The following is a 20126-nucleotide window of genomic DNA, read 5'->3' as shown; positions in this document are numbered from 1 at the left end:
GTGAGTTCATGCCCTCCCGGTGCTTTGGTGTGGTCACGAGTATTGGTACGTTCAAACGGCGGGACTCTTAAATAGCTGCAAATGTGGTTGGAATTTAGATTTCATGTAAAATAAGCAAAGGAGTCAGACGGTGGACGTCCTAGAGGGCGGAGCAACAGGAACAACTTGGAAGTCCGCGGTTTAGAGACCTGCGATGGTGCAAGACTGACCACCTCACCTTGAACCCCGCCTACTATCTCATCAAGACCCCTTAGTCCTCTCTGGAGTTTCTTACAGTGCCAGTGCTCTCTGAGGTCGGTCTACAGTATGCCTCGGTGTGGTGCTCAGAGAGCCTCCTTGTCCACCACGTTCACATCCCCCATTCCCACTCCATGGTACGCTCCAAAAACGTGCCTCCCCCGTCGCCCCCCTTCAAGGCCCAGGTGCCGCACAAGGCCGCCGCAGACAATGCAGGGCTGGCAGATGGGTGGGAAGGTTCCTGGGCTGGCGTTAGGCTGTCTGCTGGCTCCGGCCTGCTCCCTCGGCCCTTTCCTTTCTGTGTAGCTGCACAACACATAATCAGCCAATCACCCTCCCTCCCTCACGGTAGCAAACCATGTTGTACTTAATGCCGTCTTCGTTTTCCATGTTTTTTGTGCTCGTGGCTCTTGCGGTAGCAAAGCATGTTTTTGAGTCCCGACTATGCTACCCCTGCTAACCCCGTCCATAAGCAGAGGGACCCTCTCTGCCCCTAACCCTGCAGAACCTCTTGCCCTCCTATGTTGGGCCACGTCTGCAGTCCAGGAAAGAGGCCAAGGCGTGGTGCATGGGCATGTGTCCGGCACGGAGTGTCAGCATCTCACCGTGCCAGTGCAGAGAAACAGGGTGACTGGCTGCCTTCAGCAGCTGGTGCAGGGTGGCCTTCAGTTGGCATCTCATCATGCCAGTGCATAGCAGCAGGTGACTTCTGTCTTCTAAATGCTTTGGACGCACATCAATTTAATATTGAAAAAAAGAGTACTCCAAATTTAGTTTATTCAAACCATCTTGTAAATCAATTGCCATTCATTTCCCATTTAATCCAAAGATCACACATCACCATTAGTGCATGAGGCCTGTTGCATGGTTCAAGTCACCACCTCCTGTTTGATGGACCAGGTTCCCGCCTTGGCTGGGACCCCTTGCCTTGCTGCCTTCCATGTCTCCTTCGCACCAACCACATCTCTGTTGTTAATGGTCTTGCTTAATCCTTCTCACAGGGCATGCAGGGTGGAAATATTCTGGTGCTACCGCTGATACATGAAATCTGACCGGCTGCTGAATGTACTTTCTGATGTTTGTAACCTCGCAGCTTGTGTGCTTCATGGCTTAACACTTATAAGATCCAAAAACGAGACTTATTGGCTATGCCAATGCTTGTTTTTTATTTTTGTTTGTCGCCTCTTTCAGATGCTTGGGTATATCCTCATTGCGTTAGCACGTGACGAGAAAGAAGGGTGAGGAGGTACTGACCTGGTCTTTATTACTCTGAGCCCTTGTCTTCCACAAGGTTTACAAACTACTTATAAGACTTGGAAATAACAGGAAGTGTGATGATTGTCTCTGCCTTTTAAGGGAGAGGAGGGTCTAAGTGTCATGAATGTTGTATCAGTTCATATTGACTTAGAGAGAAAGCAGTTCTGTGTGTGAGGAGAATTCCTTGGTGTATTAGGACTGGGATAAGAAAGACTGACAGGAGGTAATTCATTTCTACTGTTAATTGCAACTTTTCAGTGCTTGATTGTACACTGCCTGGAAAAAAATGCAACTGCAAGCAGCAATGATCTTTGTTTTGTTTTCCAGGTCATCCTCTACTGTGTTACTACTGCCCAGCTCCCACTGCCATGGAGGAATGCACGGATATTATGAACTGTTCTAATCCATTTGAAACATGCAAGACAAAGCTGTATTCAGATGATAGCCGTAAGTTCTCAAATTATGATTAGAAGTGGAGTGTTCAGGTTGAGCTGTGAGTTGCATTGTCACCCTAGTACAGTCAGATTATACTTGTATTGGTAGCCCATGGCTGCAATGTGGATCTGGGGTACAGCAAGTAGTGGAGCCTGTGCCCTGGGACAATTTGCTCTTTTTAATCTTTCCAAGGCTTTGCACCAGGGCTGTTCCTGCTGTATAAAAGCAGATTCCAACGCCTGCGCTCCTCATATAGACCCCTGCTGGGGCACCAAAGTTAAAGTTACTTGTTTTTGGTGCTGCCTGTGGCACCAGTACCTACCAACTTGTGGGCGGCTATACCACTATGTGGAGACTACTAATGCAGCACATCCAGACCTCAGCCAGGGCATCTCACTTCAAGTGCTGTGGAAGCCAAGGCTGTTGGAGCAATCGCCCTGCTCGGAATCAAATGGAGTATTGTGTGCCACCAGAGAATCCTGTTGTGCCCCTCTATGGTACCCATTAACTATAATGTAAGTGCCTCTAGGGAGAAGAGTCTACCACCATGTTAAAACGGCCCACAAAACTGAAAAATACCAGTGCCCAGTGGCGGCTGGTGACGTTTGAAAGTGGTTGGGTATAAAATTATTGTCATACTGCACTTTGGTGAGCGAGCGCAGCGAGTGAGCCCGAACAACCTACGGGGGGTTCGGTGGGGGTTTACCTCCCGAGAAAATTTTGAAAAAAGAGTGGCCAAATGGTGCAATTTTCTAAATGCCGTAAAGTGTTAAATCATGCTATGGAGCTTTTGTATTGCCCTTTGGTCACCAGTTAGTTTTGACCGCAATTTCCTCACCTAATGCACCAAGGGCACCATAACCAAAGCTGAAATTGAACATTTGTGCACTAAGAAGCATTCCAGGGCACTAAGAGTTCCCTCTCCTGAGGACCCTGTGGCCACTACCACCAGCATGATATTTACTGAATTCGAACTAGTGGCAGCTGGAACCATAAACTATTTTGTATCAGCAGTTTCAAGCAAGAATATTTTATAAGACCACACAATGATGTACAGAAAAGGGCATTCAATTTGATTTAAGAAAATACAAGTGAGATCATATAATCTCAGCTTATGATATACATTAATAAACAATTATTGGGGCAGATTTCCATTGATCAATTTTACTTCAATGATAACTGCCAAAGCTGTGTAATTCATAAGTTTAGCCAATATTTGTTTCATAGAGTATAACATCCACTTTCTCGTTGTCGTAAATAAGTCAAAACAAGAAAATCGTTCAGCTTTTAGAAGAGTTAGAAGAATGGTTTATTGGAATGTACAACCAACATATGCTAGTCTTGTCTGTTCCCTTTGGTCAAACAGGTGAATGGGAACTGTTCACTGATCTCGCAGGGTTACAGTTTCAGATTCAATATAGTATCTGGGTTGAATGTTTATCATGATGAACAGGACCTAATCGATGGCAATTTGGGTAGGGCGATTACCTCGATTAGACACTTCCTGCTTTTCTGGAATGCACTACCGCTCTCTACAATGGGCAGAGTTGCAATTTCCAAAATGCTAATATTATCAAGGTTGATATACTTTTTCTCAGCCCTGCTTGTGACCTCTAAAAAAGCATTCTTTCAGGACCTGCAGTCCGTGCTAGCTTCGATCATGTGGCTAACTTGTAGAGGTAGAATGACAATGTATATGTTCTATGCCCTGAGGGTGAATTAGGGGCGCCTAATTAGGAATTGTACTATGTAGCATCTCAATAACAATAGACAGCTAGGTGGATTACTAATGCACCGGACCCTGAGACAAGGGACATCGGATATGACATACCGACTGTCAGTTACACCGGTCATAGAGAGACTCTTAGGGACAAGATGGCTGGCAAGCAAGCAATAATACTGTATTACGTATTGCATGGTGGTTTTGGAAAGCATATATTCATAGGACATACCATTGTGGTCTCTCCCAGACTTTGCCACATTGACTAAGATATGACGGGCGTCCGTGGCCAGAGCAAAAAATACAGACAAGGGATGACATGTATGAGGAGAAAACACTGCAGTACTTTAAGAATATGTGTAAAGTTTATGGGGTGGCCCCCAGTGAATTTACGCTTTACAGAGCATTCGTACAACAACTGTGTTAGATTTGGGGGTCTCTAGTTGGCAGCGGTAGGTACCTTTGACCAAATAGGGGCTCATCCATCTAGTCAGGGTAATGGGGTACACTCCTAAAATAACCCCTGCTCATCCCTTGGTAGCTTGGCACGAGCAGACAGGCTTATCTCAGAGGCAGTGTGTAAAGCATTTGTGAACACATACAGTAACTCAGTGACAACACTACAGATGGACACCACACAAGTTGTATATTAAAAATAAGTATCTTTTATATAGATTTAACACAAGACCACAAACGACAAAAATTCACAATACTGTACTTTAAAAATGGTAGAAATAGCTTAGTTCTCTTAAGATGGTAAATGCGACAATTTGAGTTCAATATACCTTAGGATGCTTAACGCTATACAACAAAAGTGTTGCAGGGAAGGTGATGCGTTGGTTCCTTACACGCAAGAACAGTGATGCGTCGGGTCCCTGCTGATGCGTAGGGGATGCGAGGGGAGGTGATGCATTGGTTTCATACTGCGCTTCCGTGGCAATGCGGCACGCAATGCCGTGATGCTATGAAGATCCGGTACAATGCGACAAAGATGGCGTCTTCTTCTTGATGCGACACGATGCGTACACACCCGACAGCCGAGCGGCGACTCAACGATTCTTCTGAGTCACTACAGGCCCTGCAGCACGCTTCCCGGTGATGCGGCGGTGTATGATGCGTCGTCGATCCTCTTCTCCGGCGATGTGATGACAGCGGCTGCGACACGCTTTTTCTTCGTGAGTCGTGCTTCCAGCTCCTTGTGACACGCAGTCCCTCAGAAAGCCTCGCACAGCAGCAGGCACTTCCAAACTCTAGGGGAGCTGGTGGGTGAAGTCTGTTGTCCCTGAGACTTCAGCAGGAGGCAAGCTCTCTCTCAAGCCCTTGGAGATCCTTTACAAGTTTATGAAAGTACACACAAAGTTCCTCTCTCCTTTCTTTGGCAGTTTAGGCATTCACTGCAGGCCAATCCCCCAAGCAGCACTTCAGCTTAGGGATAGTCTCTCCTCAGGCTCTCTGGTTCCTCTCCTCAGTAAAGGTTTCTTCTTGTTTCCCAAAGTGATCTAAAGTTCTGGGAATTGGGTCCCTCTTTTTATACACAGTTTCTCTTTGTTCTCTGAAGGCAGAGAGGCCTTTGCCTAGTCCAAACCAGTTCTGGTCAGTCCTGGAGCACTTTGTTGACAAGACTCCTTTCCTTCCACAGTGCAGGCCAGGGACATCAGACGTACCACAGGAGGTGGAGCCAGCATTGTGGAGGGAAGACACAGCCCTATTCAGGTCCCAGGTGCAACTCCTCCCACCCATCTACATGCAGATCTCTCTATTCAGCTCTGTGCTGACTCACACTGTCTCCTGGAATCCCCCAGGCCCTGTCACTCAAACTCCAGACAAGGAATACACAACCTAGCACGGGCAGGCTTGGATGGTTGGACAAGAAAATACCTACTTTCTAAAAGTGATATTTTCAAACACAGAATGTTAAAACCAACTTCACTAAAAGATGCATTTTATCATTATGAGTTCAGGCATCCTAAACTTGAATTTCTACCTAGTTTCCTGAGTCAGTTAGGATTATAAGATGTAATAATCAAACTGCCCATTCTTGCCTATGGGGAATAGGTAGCCATGCAATAGTGAAAAACGAAAATGGCTGTAATTCACTATTAGGAAATGCCAGACACACCAGGGCATGTCCTACCTTATACTTACAATGCACCCTGCCCTTGGGCCTTCCATAGGAGTGATTAATAAGCAGAAAATGGAAGGTTTAGGGACTGGTAAGTGGGTGCACTTGCCCAGTCAGCATGGCAGTACCAGACTGCCCACAGGCTCTGCAATGGCAGACCTGAGACACACTTTTACAGGCTGCTTCCGTGGGTGGCACAACCAGTTTTGCAAGCCCACCAGCAGCATTTGATGTACAAGCCCTGGGCACACTCAGTGCACTGTGCTAGGGTTTGACAAGTAAACCAAATCAGCCAATTATGGAGTCACTAATCCATACATCAATTTACAATAGAGAGCATATGCACTGTAGCACTGATCAGCAGTGGTAAAGTGCCCAGAGTCATAAAACAGCCAACAACAGGTTAGAAACAATACAGGAGGAATGCAAAAAGTTCAGGGATGACCCTGCAAAAAGGGCCAAGTCCAACACACTGGAACACCGGTGGGGGGATCCGTCGCCTCACAGCTGCTTGCTACAAGTTGTGCTGATGCATGGGGCACCGCGGTAGGCGGTTCCCTGCCTGTACTCAGCATTGGCGCACACAACAGAGCAGAAGGTGAGGACCTCAAATGAATGGCGGGAACAATGCCTGGGGACAGAATTTAAAGAAATGCACTGGACACAATGCTTGGACGATGTTAAATACACCTCCAGAAACTCTAGATTTTGGTATACCGGCCGTGGACGGCATGCTCGTGGGAGGAAGGGGGGGCACAGCTGCGTGGGTGTTGAATAACAATAAAAAAATAAATCCTTAACCTACCTTACCGCCGGCGCCACCTCCGCTCCTGGCCGGTGTGGTGATGGTGCAGCTGGTCAAATCCAGAATAGACCTGTAAAGAGAGGGGGTGGTCTAGCAGTGATCTTTAAATCTTCCTTTTCTTGCTCACTTTCCCCGGCCAATATTTTGGATTGTGAGAGTTCTCTTTTTAAGATTAAGATCCTGGACACCTTCACCCTAACTGGGCTTCTGATCTACCGCCCTCCTGGTCCCTCAAGTTCCTTTTGTGAATCTTTGGTGGCCACTGTCTCCACCATGACGCTGAATTCAGCTAATTTTAGCTTATTGGGAGACTTAAACCTTCACTTTGAAAGCAGTGAGATACCCACGGTGAGAGGTCTCCGAGATGACTTAGAAGCATGCCAACTTATACAACTTGTCAAAGGGCCCTCCCATGCAGCCGGCCATCTATTGGACCCAGTCTTTTCTAATATGCTGGCCATTACTGCCTTCCTACCTTACCCTCTTAGCTGGACGGACCACTATTTGGTTCATTTCACCATTCAGGTAGCTGATAACTCTAAAAGACAGCCCCCGCCTTCTATCCCAAGGCGCCCATGGCATAAACTAGATAGCAGCCGATTTATAGACAACCTGAAAACTACATGCCCTATCTGGTCAGAGAATTTGGAGGAAGCTGACGCCACATACAGAGAATGGATTAACAAATCATTAGACCAGCAGATCCCCATAATACTATCTAAATCTAAACGCGGACAATCTCACCTCTGGTACTCAGAGACACTTGCTGAACAAAAAAAGCAATGTAAGCTGCTCGAACGTGCTTGGAGGAAATCTTATGATCCCCAAGCCAAAATTACATTCAGGACTGCTACAAAAATATATCACAAACTAATAAAAATAGCTAAAGCCAGATACTATACCAACATGATTCTGTCAAGCACAAATCAATCAAAAACAATATTCTCCATGATTAAAGAAATGACTAAACTTCCTGAAGGACCTAGTAATATGATTACGTCCAATGCGCACTGTAACGAGATTGCCACCTTCTTTATAAATAAAGTGGAGGGCATTTATAAATCCTTCCCCTCAAACGCTGCAAGCCCCAACTCTTCCACAGCTGAGTCACCACAAGACCTTCCATACTCTCTCGACACCCTCCCACCGATTTCTGCAGACCAGATGGATAGATTAACTGTTAAAATCAAATCCGGTTCCCCTGAGGATCCTGTAAAACCCGAAATGGCGCGACTTCATAAGGATCCGATCTTGTCAGAAGGTCGGAATTTGATCAATAAAACCTTGGAATCTACCACAATACCTAGATCCTGGAAGCATGCTAAGGTCATTCCTCTATTAAAAAAACCTACTCTAGATCCTTCCAAGCCAGAAAATTTCCGGCCAATATCCTTGCTACCTTACTTATCCAAGATAGCGGAATCCCATGTAAACTCCACTCTGATCAACTATCTAGAAGCCAATGGTATTTTAGATGACTCTCAAAATGGCTTCCGAGCAAATCATAGTACCGAATCGGCCCTGCTTGCCGTTACGGAACAACTGAGGGAGGTGCAAGACCGAGGTGGCACTGCAGCGTTGGTTTTGTTAGACCTGAGTGCAGCATTCGACACGGTCTCCCATGAGATCCTCTTAAGAAGACTGTGGGAGATCGGGGTCCGAGATGGAGCCCTAGAGTGGTTCGCCTCATTTTTGAAGGACCGCTCCTTCCAGGTGCATGCTCCACCGTATAAATCAGGAAGGTTCCCACTGGGTCATGGCGTCCCCCAGGGGTCCGCACTTAGCCCCACGTTATTTAATGTGTACGTCCGCCCCCTAGCCGTTCTGGCTAGGGCCCATAACATCAAATTAACATCCTATGAGGACGACACACAGTTCATCTTCTCCTTCTCCAGTGACACCAATGCCGACAAAATTAAATTCCAAGAAAATCTATCGGCCATTGCATACTGGATGACTGAAAATCGTCTCCAGCTTAATTCATCTAAGACCGAGGTGCTACTGGTTGGTAAGGAGACCCTAAAATGGGACGACAAGTGGTGGCCATCTGCATTGGGGCCTGCACCCACCCCTAAGAAGGAAGTAAAAAACTTGGGTATCATGGTCGATAATCAACTAAACCTTGACTCCCACGCCAAAAAAGTAGCAGGTCTGTGTTACGGCCGTTTACGGTCTCTGAGACCCATTCTGGGATTCTTCAACCCCCAGGTCCGTCAGACGATCATTCAGGCTATGGTGCTGTCAAACATCGACTACTGCAATGTCCTCATGCTGGGCTCCAATCAATCCACAATTCATAGACTTCAAAGAGCTCAGAATGCGGCCGCACGTAGTCTGTTTGGACTGCCCAAAAATTGTCATATCTCTCCTATCCTTCATCACTTGCATTGGCTGCCTGTAAAGCAGCGTATTCAATTCAAAGCTCTTTGCCTTATCCATAAAATTTTGTATTCCTCGGGCCCTAAAATTCTGCAGAATTTGGGTTCTCTATATGTCCCCACCCGGGCTCTTCGTTCTGCTGACTTGACTCTGGCCCACATTCCTATGATCAGGAGGTGCAGAGCCGGAGGCCGATCTTTTAGATATCTGGCCCCGAAATTGTGGAACACAATCCCACTTGAAGCCCATGTTGTCATAAATCATTTGGCTTTCAGAAAGAAAATTAAGACCTGGCTATTTTCAACTCTTTAGGCCCGATTCTCTGGAGCTCTTCCTATACCTGGTCTGACTGCTACGTACTTGGTTGTCTGCAAGCGCTGGGACGCCCCGTTGCTGGGGTAGCCATGCGCTATATAAGCTACCATAACATAACATAACAGCCGCGTTGCGCTGTGTTCCCGCTGCTTTTCTGCAGGAACAGGAAGCAATCAGCAGGCAGTCTCCTTCCCCGGCCCTAAGCCAATCACAACGCTGCAATGGCAGCATTGTGATTGGTTGAGCTCAGCGGAGAGCGCCCTAGCCGGGCCAGAGGGAGTGCACATGACTGCTTTGTTCGACCCTGGGGCCGACCAAACAGTCAGTACCCACAACAGTCGGCAAGCCACTCCCCCCTGCCCTCGAGCAGGACCGACCAGCCAGGCACTTCTGCTTTCTCGTAGTGTGAGAAGCAGAAACATAAAATGGTAGTTTTTACCATTTATATTTCTGCCTTCTCGCACTGCGAGAAAGCAGTGGGGCGATGCCCCCACGCCCCAATGGGGGGTTGCCATTGCCGGCACCGCTCCGAGCTGCATTCCCACACCCCCTCCTGTGTCTAGAAAAAAAAAAGAAGCGAGTAGATTAAAATACCCAAAACACTGCACATTTGACCAATTAAATTCAGGAGAAAGGAGGCACTTATCTCATGGGTGCAGAGCGGCGAAGAAAGAAAGGTCATGATAATAAAGGAAGGAATATTACTGGACTCCCAGTATTCCTCTTGCCTGATTTTTTCTTCTTTCTTTTGCTTATGTTTGATCGGAAAGGTAGTTTCAGCTGATGTTGAAACTCTGTGTAATATCTCTATTATTATAATGTATTTTCCAGTACTTACAGATGTCTCCTTTAAGGTTCAGTGTGTATAGGTTCTTTTGTAGCAGATGCATGAGTAAAGATTCTTAGAATGTTTGTGGGGGTCTTGTCAGTTACGAGGGTGCCTGCTAGCAACCTGAGGTGATTCAACAAGATATTGGCTGAATTAAATACATTTTGATGTGACACATCTATATTGCGGTGGTTTCTAGTTACCATACTCTGCTTATGGCAGTGTGTGTCTTTGAAGGGACTTTTACTAGGAGTTATGCACATGTATACATATAAAGCTGGATGAGTTCTGGGAGGCCTTGTATGTAAATCATTTACAGATGTTGGAGATGGTCATAATAGGAATTTTGCTTGAGGCATTCTGTGGGGTATTCACTGTGCATCTTTGCTTGGTTTATTGTGTGTATGATGAGGGTGACAGCTGAATGTCTTACGTATGCAAATTCGGCCAGCAAAAATTATCCAGTGTGTGGTGACAACCTCTCCTCTTCTCCAGGGGCCTGAACCCTAGCACATAGTATTCAATGTTGGCAGCACAGCCTTCCTGGTCCTCTCTGCGTGTCGCTGGGGCCCATGCATGCTCTTGGACCACTAACAGCCCTCACCTTGGGTAAGCTATCTCCATAGAGGCTGCTTTCCATCCTGCCCACCAGCACCAGTTTGCTCACCAGGTGCCTCTAAGCCTTGTTCCCAGGCCTGTGAACCACTCTAGGGAGCTGCCTAACAGAGGCAGCAATGCGGCCCAGACTAGCACAAACAGCAGAGCTTTCAGGCGAGACCACAACCCCACCATTATTCATGTAGAGCGGTAGGTAGCCCATCCAAATTCAGTGGTCGGGGCACAGATTGTCAGATGCTTTCAAACATGATTCTTGACAGAGAGGCGGTCCCTCTATTGGATTGCGAGTGACGCTGACCCACCACCCTCGAGCTGCCATATCACAACACATTTATAATCTAAATGACATTGATGCCATACTTTAAGGAAAAAATTACTTGCCCTATCGCCAAACCCCTATGCCAGATCAGACCCCTCTTTCCGTTGTGCTGCTGTGAGCGTCAGGTGTCTTAGAAGATGTGGCCAAACCTTGGCAGAAAGACAATGAGATGATTGACTCATAATGGGAGGATGAAGACAATGCAGTGTGCATCACAGATACAGCCTCCCAGTCTCCCATGGAAGACTGGATTTCCTTGCTTCAACCAATCCTGGCGCTGTTCTTATTCTGTTTATTGTTGCAAATAGTCTAAGATCAGCGCCTGGATTGGGTCTCGCCTATCGTGCCGTAGGCATGGTCACACAAGGCTGCACGGGGCAGGAGAATTACATGAGTGGCCTTCATTTATTTTGAAGCTATACAGTGATTGACCATGAGTCAGCGACATTCTTTCTGGCAGTTTGGAGTTTTGACTTCTAACAGCAATGGCCAACTACACTGCACACAACACACAACACAACACAAGGACGAGGTAGTTAAGAGCACTGCTAACATTTGCTATAAAATGCACAATTTTAGCCTCCATTTTGCAATTGTTTTGTTGGCGAGAGCCCCAATTACCCCTTTATCGGTTTTGTAGATTTTACGCCCAGCCCCACCACTTTTAAAAAGTCACCAGCCACGACTGATTCTTGAGTGATTACAAAATGCTCTGAAGAAAAGCTGACACATCTGGAGTAAAATAAAGATGCTATTTCTTTAGAGAGCTCTGCAAGATCTCCTTGTATCTTTGTCAGTGAGAAAGTGGCTGGATGTAATGCTGGGATAAAGGGTGGCCTGTTGTGACTCAAATTCAGCAGATTGGTTAATTGCTACTTGCAGTGGTGTTTCAGGTCATGGTTTTATCCCTATTTGCACTTAGAAAATCTTAGAAAATCACTATTTTGGCAATCTGTTGCAATCCTTGCTGACCAAGTCAGCCTCCCAAACCGAGTTCCAGAGGGCCCCTCTGCACTATGCGCGGGCAGCAGGCACCTGGCCTGAGAGCACCAGATTGGGTCTTAGGGGTCCTCCATGTACTTTGCAGGTGGCCCCCTCAAGTTGTGTTACAACGCTGGCTTCCGCCACCCCTGCAGCAGCCTGGGAGAGAAGACAAGCCTCTCTCGGACAGATAGATGCCTCTTCCAGCCCACTGTGCTCCACCAATTCACCCATTCCTTCCTTTCTCTTCCATCCTCTGACCCTTTTCTTCCTGCCCGGTCAGCAGTTTTCTCTATGGCCTTCAAGTCTGTGCATGTATTCCCTATTCTAGAGAGAAATCTTGGTAGAGGTGGAATTTGGTTCAGGGTGTTCACACAGAAACAAACATTTCAGTCCCCTGGTAGCCCCAACACAAATTATGGCCCACTGGTATGGAGGGAATAAGAGTATGTTGTATTTTGTGCTTAAACTGAATGGTTAACAGAGTGATCTTCTCTTCTAGATTTTCCTTTTCATGGAGATGGGAACGTTGTTAAGGGCTGTGCAGCCAATTGTATCCAGACGAAGGATGAAATTGGGCTCCAGCATCCCACTGACTGCTGCTCCACTAATCTTTGCAATAATAGAGGTGTCCACGTAGGAGACAGGAGCAAAGCAAACCCCCTGGACATCAATCACATGCTTCTGGCAACCTCAGCTGCACTGATGTATGTCCTGAGTCAGACTGGACCTTGACCACATTCAATAGATACTGCACAGAATGACACCAGCATGCTCAACAAGACAAGCAAACAACACAGTGTTCAGGCAAAGACAATGACCCTCAAGTCTATTTGTCTAGCAGCAACAATAACTTATTGTACAAAAACATAGCAGTGCTAAAGGCAGGATATGTCCTGAGGTGAAGCAACACAAATTCCACCTTCATACCTCCAGCTATGATGTTTCTTAAAGTGTACCTTTTTAAATTAAAAATAGCAAGAGTTCTCGCTATTCTGCTGCTCTGTAAAAATGAATATCTTCACCGCTCCCAAGTTGAATGTATTGAGATTATATTTGTGTAGTAGGGTGTGGATCACTTAATCCAGTTCTCTATCCGCCACTTTGAATAATAAAACTACCAAAACAGATTATCTATTCTCAGTTGATTTTTTCTAAAATGTTGCAAGCAATGGTAGAACTCAACAGTCCCATAACCTGTTGGTTTTACATCTTTGGAAATAAATAATAATAAAAGTGAAGCTAGTTGTCAGTGCAGAAGCACAGGAACTCAGGGACACCTTGAAGATTGACTTAAGGCTTTAATAGGTAATCAGGCACGGGTACAAGTATACATGTCAGACACCACCAACCAGGATCAGATGCTACTGATTTCTCAGCCCAGGCCTAACTACCAGGGACAGTCAACATGAAACCTTCAACCATAACTGCCCATGACATCACTTGGGAGAAGAAAAGCAGGTTATCACACATTTCCCCTTTTCATAAAACAAGCAAAGAATGAAACTTGTAGATTGGGAAGAGCCTCAAAGGGCTTCACAATACCCACTGATGGAGAAACAGGCCAACACTTGGAGATGCGGAAAAAAACACTCTCCTAAAACCACACACCTAACACTGTACACTAAGAATATGCGTAACCACACCACCCGAAGATAAAAATTACTCAACACACTTGACGCACATCAATCCAATTGACCTGACTGACCCAATGAAGTACTGCGTGTGTGAATGCCTTCACGAGAACTATGAGTACAAACACAAAAAAACTGCATGCAAACATAATTACACAAACAAAACAATTTGCATACACATACATCCATAGAGATTCTGACTGAGAAAAATAAGTCTCACAAATGAGTAAATACTCAGAAGAAAGAATTGCAAGAAAACTAGGTTTGTGACCCCGTCCCTGGGGCAGCTGATGAGTAGAAGTTACCAATCAGTTCCAGCAAGGTCTCCATTTGCTCAACCACTGAGAGAGGAAAATGAAAAGAGTTATCAAGCAAATTGATGCAGAAACATCGTGCAACTTTGTATTGTATTGTAATTGCATTTATTTAGCGCTTACTACCCCTGATGAGGCATCAAAGCGCTTTTTCGGTGAGTAGCACACTACTCCAGAACCCATAAAGGATTAGTATTGAATTAGTATAGTGAAATATGAAAGTAATTTGAGTGGTGGATAGATTAGTCAGTAATTTGGATTCAGAAGGATAGCGGAGGGATAGAAGAGGGAGAAAGGTTTGTATTTATATAGCGCTTGTTACCCCTAATGGGTGTTGAAGCACTTTATTGGCGAGTAGCATGCTCCTCTGGAACTCATAAAGGATTAGTGGTGAATTAGTACAGTGAAATATGAAAGTAATTTGAGTGGTTGATATTAATCAGTTATTTGGATTGAGTAGGATAGCGGAGGGATAGAAGAGGGAAACTTGATCCTGATTCATGGAAGAAGGCCTGTCACATGTGTAGAAGTCTCGAGTCAAAACTCCCAACCTGTCATGTGTCCCAGTTAGGACTGGTAGGAAGCGGTGCCATTTTACATGTACAGAGCTTTTTCTACAAGTTGCCTCCACTTTCCCACATCAACGTTTGACACACTGGTGACATTGGTGACATTGGTGACACTTGGGTTAGTTTCTTGGACCAACCGGTCATTGAGCCGCGATTTCAAAACCTCCAGCGCTCTGCTGCTGGGCGGATTTGCTTGATCATCTCCATCCGACAAGACTCATGCTCTGGGTGAATCCGCACCGGCATCAGAGTGCTAGCTAGTTTCACGAACGCCTTAGGAGAGTTAATGGAGCTGAAAAATGTTAAAGCTGCCCACGACAAGACTGAGGGCTCTAGCTCTCGGGCAACAACGAGCACAGTAGGGGCATCTTGCCGGATGAAGAGGCACCGTGGTGGTGGCAGCACTGGAGTTCAGCACAAGACTGGGACAGCTAAAACAGGAGTGGCTGCAAATACCTGTGGGATAGAGGCCAGTGCACAGGTTGTAGAAGGTGAAAGAAACGCACAGATAACTCCACAATCGGCAATAACGGATTTTATTCTGACCGCCCTGTCGGTGAGCCCTGGGTCTTCTGGATCAACCAAGACTGGTGGGAAGGACACATGGGATATCAACGTGAACGATGCACCCCCAGGCTGCAGAGGTAAGACTTCTGAAGAGGCTGTTTTAAGCCCAAAGGAGATACTAGCAGAATTGGAAACTGTATCCAAGGTAGAGGGTTGGAATATATCGAGGGCAAGCAAATTATCTGTAGTTGAACACTTGGGGGAGACCCCCGAGTGTGTGTGTTTCAGTCTCCAAAAGGGCAAATGAATTTGAGCAAAGTTTGGCATTTGATCTAAAAGAAATGGTGATCGTAAAAAGTAAGGAGGGGGTTGCAGAGCCCAATGGGGCAGGGGAGGGACCTGTCCCGCGAGGGGGTTGAACATTTGTATTCCCTCACAGATGAATCTAAGCCCTCTGATGTGAGCCTTGGAACAAGCGACAGGAGCCTAGCGACGGGGAGCCTAGTGACTCCCCACTGGGAGCGAGTGGTGGTAGCTTCTCCACAATGCAGGGGGGCACTGAATCTGAAACCATAGAAGGCTCAGGAAAAGCAGGGGAAGTACCTCTCTGAAAAATCTCTACCGCTGACAGAAGCACTAAAATGGGATTATTCGGACACACAATTGATTTGCCAGGCTGAGGGCCATCGGAGTTACAATGTCGCTGGAGAGAAGGTCACAGCTAATACTGGGTAGTAGTCAAATGAGGCTACATTAAAACTTATTTTGAATACGATTAAATAACATCAAGCAGAGACAAGATCTGAGGGTCGCAGAGCCAGAGTTGCTACTAAACAGCTACAGGGGATAGATAAAAAAGTAGCTAAGGCATGTGTTGAGATTGGGGAGAAACTCAGCGCAATAAAGGGAGGACAAAAGAGACTGAAGCAGAGTTGGTGGATTTATTATGGAAGATCAAGTACTTTGAAAAACGCCAAATGCAAAATAATCTTCAATTTCTCGTAATAAATGAAGGTGCAGAGGGCAGTGATATCAGATTCTTTATGCTTGACCTATTAAAGACTGCCCTCCCAGAACTTGTGTCTTGGAACTGGGAGATCGAAGTACAAAGGGTACATAGATACCCACTAATGGGCAGGAATCAGAATTCTTCTGGAGGAACAACTGACAGTGGACCTCGGGCAGTCGTGGTGTATTTTGGGAATTTCCTTCTCTGGCAAAGTATTTTTGAGAAGCCTCAGCCAGACGCCCAGCGGAACTTTAAAGGCCAGACGCCCAGCGGAACTTTAAAGACCTAACATTCTTTGTACGCCCTGATTTTAGACCTGCCACGGTAGAGCGAAGGTGGCGGTTGAGGCAACTTATAAAACCTTTTGAAGAAGCTGGACGGGAAGCATTTTTGCTGGCTCCAGCTCGCCTTAAAACAATTGTTAAAGGTCAAACCAGAACCTTCACTTCAGAAAGACAGGCTAAAGAATATTTAATGAGATTGGGCCCACAAAGCTAGTTTCCTTCAGTAACCTGATAGCACAAGCCTGTCTTAAGGTATGGATTGGTATAATCTCTTTAACATAATGGGAGGCACATTGGCAATAGTGATCATGGCGGATGAGGCTGTGGGGAGATGCCTATATACTGAGAGGCCAGAGGATCATTTGCTGTTTTCGGCTTCTGACATGAAATTCTTAACTATAATCATGGGTGGTGTTTGGATAGGGAGCCCGAGGGTGGAGGAAGGCATGTGCGGGAAACAACCGACAGGTCTTGGGGGCCTGTTTGCCTCTAGTGGAAGGCAGGGGAAGGGGGGTTATGGCAGGGGTGGGGCAGGAAGGATAGATTGGGCTTAGGAAGGTTAGAGTGGGGGAGGGTTAGAGGTGGTTTGGTTTTTCAATGGGACGGGTGGGGAGCAGTGAAGATCATCGCTAATATGAGGAGGGCCATTAAGATATATTGTTTGATAAGTGCAGGAACAGACAACAGTTTGCAGAAATGGTGGCTGCCTGGTAGATTAGTTCAAAAAGGATTAGACTGGATAATGGAATGGTCAGCCAGTCAGTTAGAGTTACAACAAGCTAATAGCTAAGATCCATATTGTACACTATAAATATTTGTGCCCTCAACAATAGTGGGAAAAGACAAAGGATAGCGCAGGATTTAAAAGCTCTTAATGCGGACCTTTACTGTCTGCATGAAACACACATAGAGAGCTCAAACACGAAGATGTTGGAGTCACAGAATTTTAATTTAATTGCCAATACCACCCAAAACACTAAAACTCAAGGGGGTAGCAATTTTAGCTCGGAGAGGGGTGGGTGAGTGTGTACGTAGTACAGTAGATAGATACAGGCGGTGGGTTATTATGGAATGGCGATATGGTGAAGGTTCCTTTACTCTATGCACGATTCATGGAGCGGTTCTTGATGATCCTGGTATACTGGACTTTCTTTCAGTGGAATTGCCAGTTTGGCCGGCCTATTATATCATCTGTGTGGATCTTAATCTTAATGGATCAAGATGTATGCAGCCACAAGTACCGAGCAACTATGTAGGATGGAAGCCACAGGTATTTAAAGCTCTTAAAAATCCCAAAAGGGAAATAGGTGTGGCTGATGTATGGGAGGAGTTAAGGGTATCTGACACAGGCTATTGGTATTATTCGGCTCCTCACTCGACTTTTGACCTGTTGGATTATTTTTTTGATGTCATCAACACAGTTAAGGGATGCTAAAATCGAAATATACCCTAAAGTAATGTCAGACCATAACCCGCTAATAATGGAATTGGGAGAGATGGGATTGCCAGGAACATTACCAGGTGGACCTTTGAGAGAGCCCTGTTGGTAGACCCCAGCTATAGAGCCCATATGAATACTCAGATCCTCAAATTTCTTGATTCATATAGGGGGAGCGCCACTCCGGGAGTGATTTGGGCAGCCTTTAAGGCAGGAATAAGAGGTGAAACTTTGAGCTACAGCCTGAATCAGCAAAAACTTGAGAAATTACAGATAGCACAATCCTATCAAAACCTCATCACAGCAAAACCTTTCCTAATCTCAGAAATAAAACAAGGTGGAGCTAATGTTCAGGCTGATAGTTAGAGATAAAACTCAAATCAATGACATTACAGCCAAAAACTGCAGAGCAATTCCTTGCTAAAAGACAAGACTACTACCAATTTAATGAAAGAGTTGGTAGCCTATTAACAATATACACTCGACAGAACAAGCTAGAGCACGCATAAAGGAAATTAAAGCTATGGGTGGCAAAATGGCCTCGGATCTTGAGGATATACAGGAAGGTCTCTGTGATTATTATGCAAATCTTTATCATGCTCAATCTCAAGAGGTTGCACAGAGTATTGAGCAAGTGTCGGCCTCAAAGCCCGTGGAAAGTTTAACACAAGAGGAACAAGACATGCTAGGGGCAGGATTTACTACACAGGAATTAAGAGCATCACTCAAAGATCTACCCCGAGGGAAAGCCTGTGGCGCTGATCAAATCCCATTGGAGTTTTATAAAACGTTTTATTCAGTCTTAGTGCCAGATATGATGGAACTCTTTGCTCAAGTGCAGAGGGGAGGCATAGCTCCTGAATCCAGGATGAGCATCACTATTGTAGTCTTCTTTAAAAAAAGTTGTTACCGGCCGACCCAGGATCATAACGCCCCATCACACTGACCAACAGCGATATGAATCTGTACTCCAGGATGCTTGCCACCCAGATGAGTCAAATTATAGCTTAATTGGTATTAGGGAATGAACTTGGATTTATTCATGGTAGGAATACCATGGACCATGTACGCTTTTTGATGTGCCGTAGGTTGCGGGAGAACCAATGGCTGTAGCTCTGTTGGATGCTAAGAAGGCATTCAGCAAGGTCAATTGGGAATATCCCTGGGAACTTATGAGAAGGATTGGCTTTGGGACGAGTTTTATAAAAGCAATACAAGCACTGTATAGGTGTCCAGTGGTCAAGTTGCAAATCATGGGAAATCAATGAGGATTAATCAATATCGAGAGAGAGACAAGGCAGGAGTGTCCCTGCTCTCCTTTGCTATTTGCTACATACATAAAACCTTTTATTTGTAAATTAGAAGCCAGTTCAGCCATAGTCCCTGTCAAACATAGACCCTTTTATTTGTAAATTAGAAGCCAGTTCAGCCATAGTCCTTGTCAAATCTCCAGACTTTGGGGCAGATTTACAAGCCCTGTGGGCTGCCAGTACGTCACTTTTTGTGACGCACTGGCAGCGCATTTCTCTACCCCATGTTTACAAGGACAGGAAGAGCCACCCAGCTTTTCCTGTCCTTGTAAAAACGTCCCCTTTACACGCAGCACTCTGCATGAAAGGGGAGCTCCATGGGCGTTGCTGTGGGTGTTCCTGCGCAACACCCATGGAACCAGACACATTTCCTGATTTACGAGGATTTGTAAACCTGGAAATAAATCAGTATGCTGCACCACCCTAGGGGTGGCGTAGCGAGGCGTAACAAGGAGAAATATTTTCATTTCTCCTCGTTTTTTCCTCTTTTAATGCATGCTGCAGTCTACAGCAAGCATTGAAAGAGGAAAATGCCTGTAGTGATTGTTTTTGTGCAGGAAGGTACCCTGAGAGGCAAATCCAGTTTGAACTGGATTAAGCATTGACATTTGGAGAGGCAAGATATCGTCTGTGAAAACTGTGCACTGTGCTAGAGACTGAGTGTGCAGTGAAGATTCCTTGAAGTGCAGATCTGCTGCCAGGCATCTCAAGTCAATTAAGGCAAATATTTGAGTTGACATCTCATTAAAGCTACTGAGACCGTTTCTGATGAAGATCTGTGGGAGCAAAATAGCCTCCCACAGTCTGTCAGATATTTTTTCATAGAGTGGAGTGGCAAAGAGTGGAGTGGAGGAGAGTGGATTGGAGTGGGGTGGAATAGGATGAGTGGGTTGGAGTAGATTGAGGTAGTGGGGTGGATTGGACTGGAGTAAATTGGGGTAGATTGGATTGGGGTAGAGTGGGTTGGATTGAGTAGGGTGGATAGATTAGACTGGGCGGACTCTTTGGGGTGGAATGGATTGGAATAGGGTGGTCCGTACATAC

At 45.7% G+C, this 20126-nt stretch overlaps 1 protein-coding gene across 5 annotated transcripts in view; it reads left to right on the top strand.

Moving 5' to 3' along the window:
• Positions 1–20126, top strand: part of LOC146830611 (ly6/PLAUR domain-containing protein 2-like) — a 480941-nt gene that overhangs the window by 103861 nt on the left and 356954 nt on the right. For 2 of the 5 annotated variants that reach the window (XR_014961460.1, XM_085604799.1), the window contains exons 2-3: positions 1822–1941; positions 12520–13147. The exons of 1 other annotated variant lie outside the window; for it this stretch is intronic. Coding sequence is in view for 1 of the 4 variants with exons in the window: in XM_085604799.1 (XP_085460925.1) it covers positions 1822–1941; positions 12520–12752 (353 nt within the window). In the remaining 3 variants the exon portion in view is untranslated. Of the gene's footprint in view, positions 1–1821; positions 1942–10594; positions 10611–12519; positions 13148–20126 lie in introns of those variants that run through there. 2 more of the 5 variants (XR_014961462.1, XR_014961461.1) reach the window with 2 other exon arrangements.

This window comes from Triturus cristatus, chromosome 5_1 (genome assembly GCF_964204655.1).
Source record: "Triturus cristatus chromosome 5_1, aTriCri1.1, whole genome shotgun sequence".
Classification (NCBI taxonomy): Eukaryota; Metazoa; Chordata; class Amphibia; order Caudata; family Salamandridae; genus Triturus; species Triturus cristatus.
The sequence above is the reverse complement of the archived record's forward strand: the minus strand, read 5'-3'. Positions and strand labels throughout refer to the sequence as shown.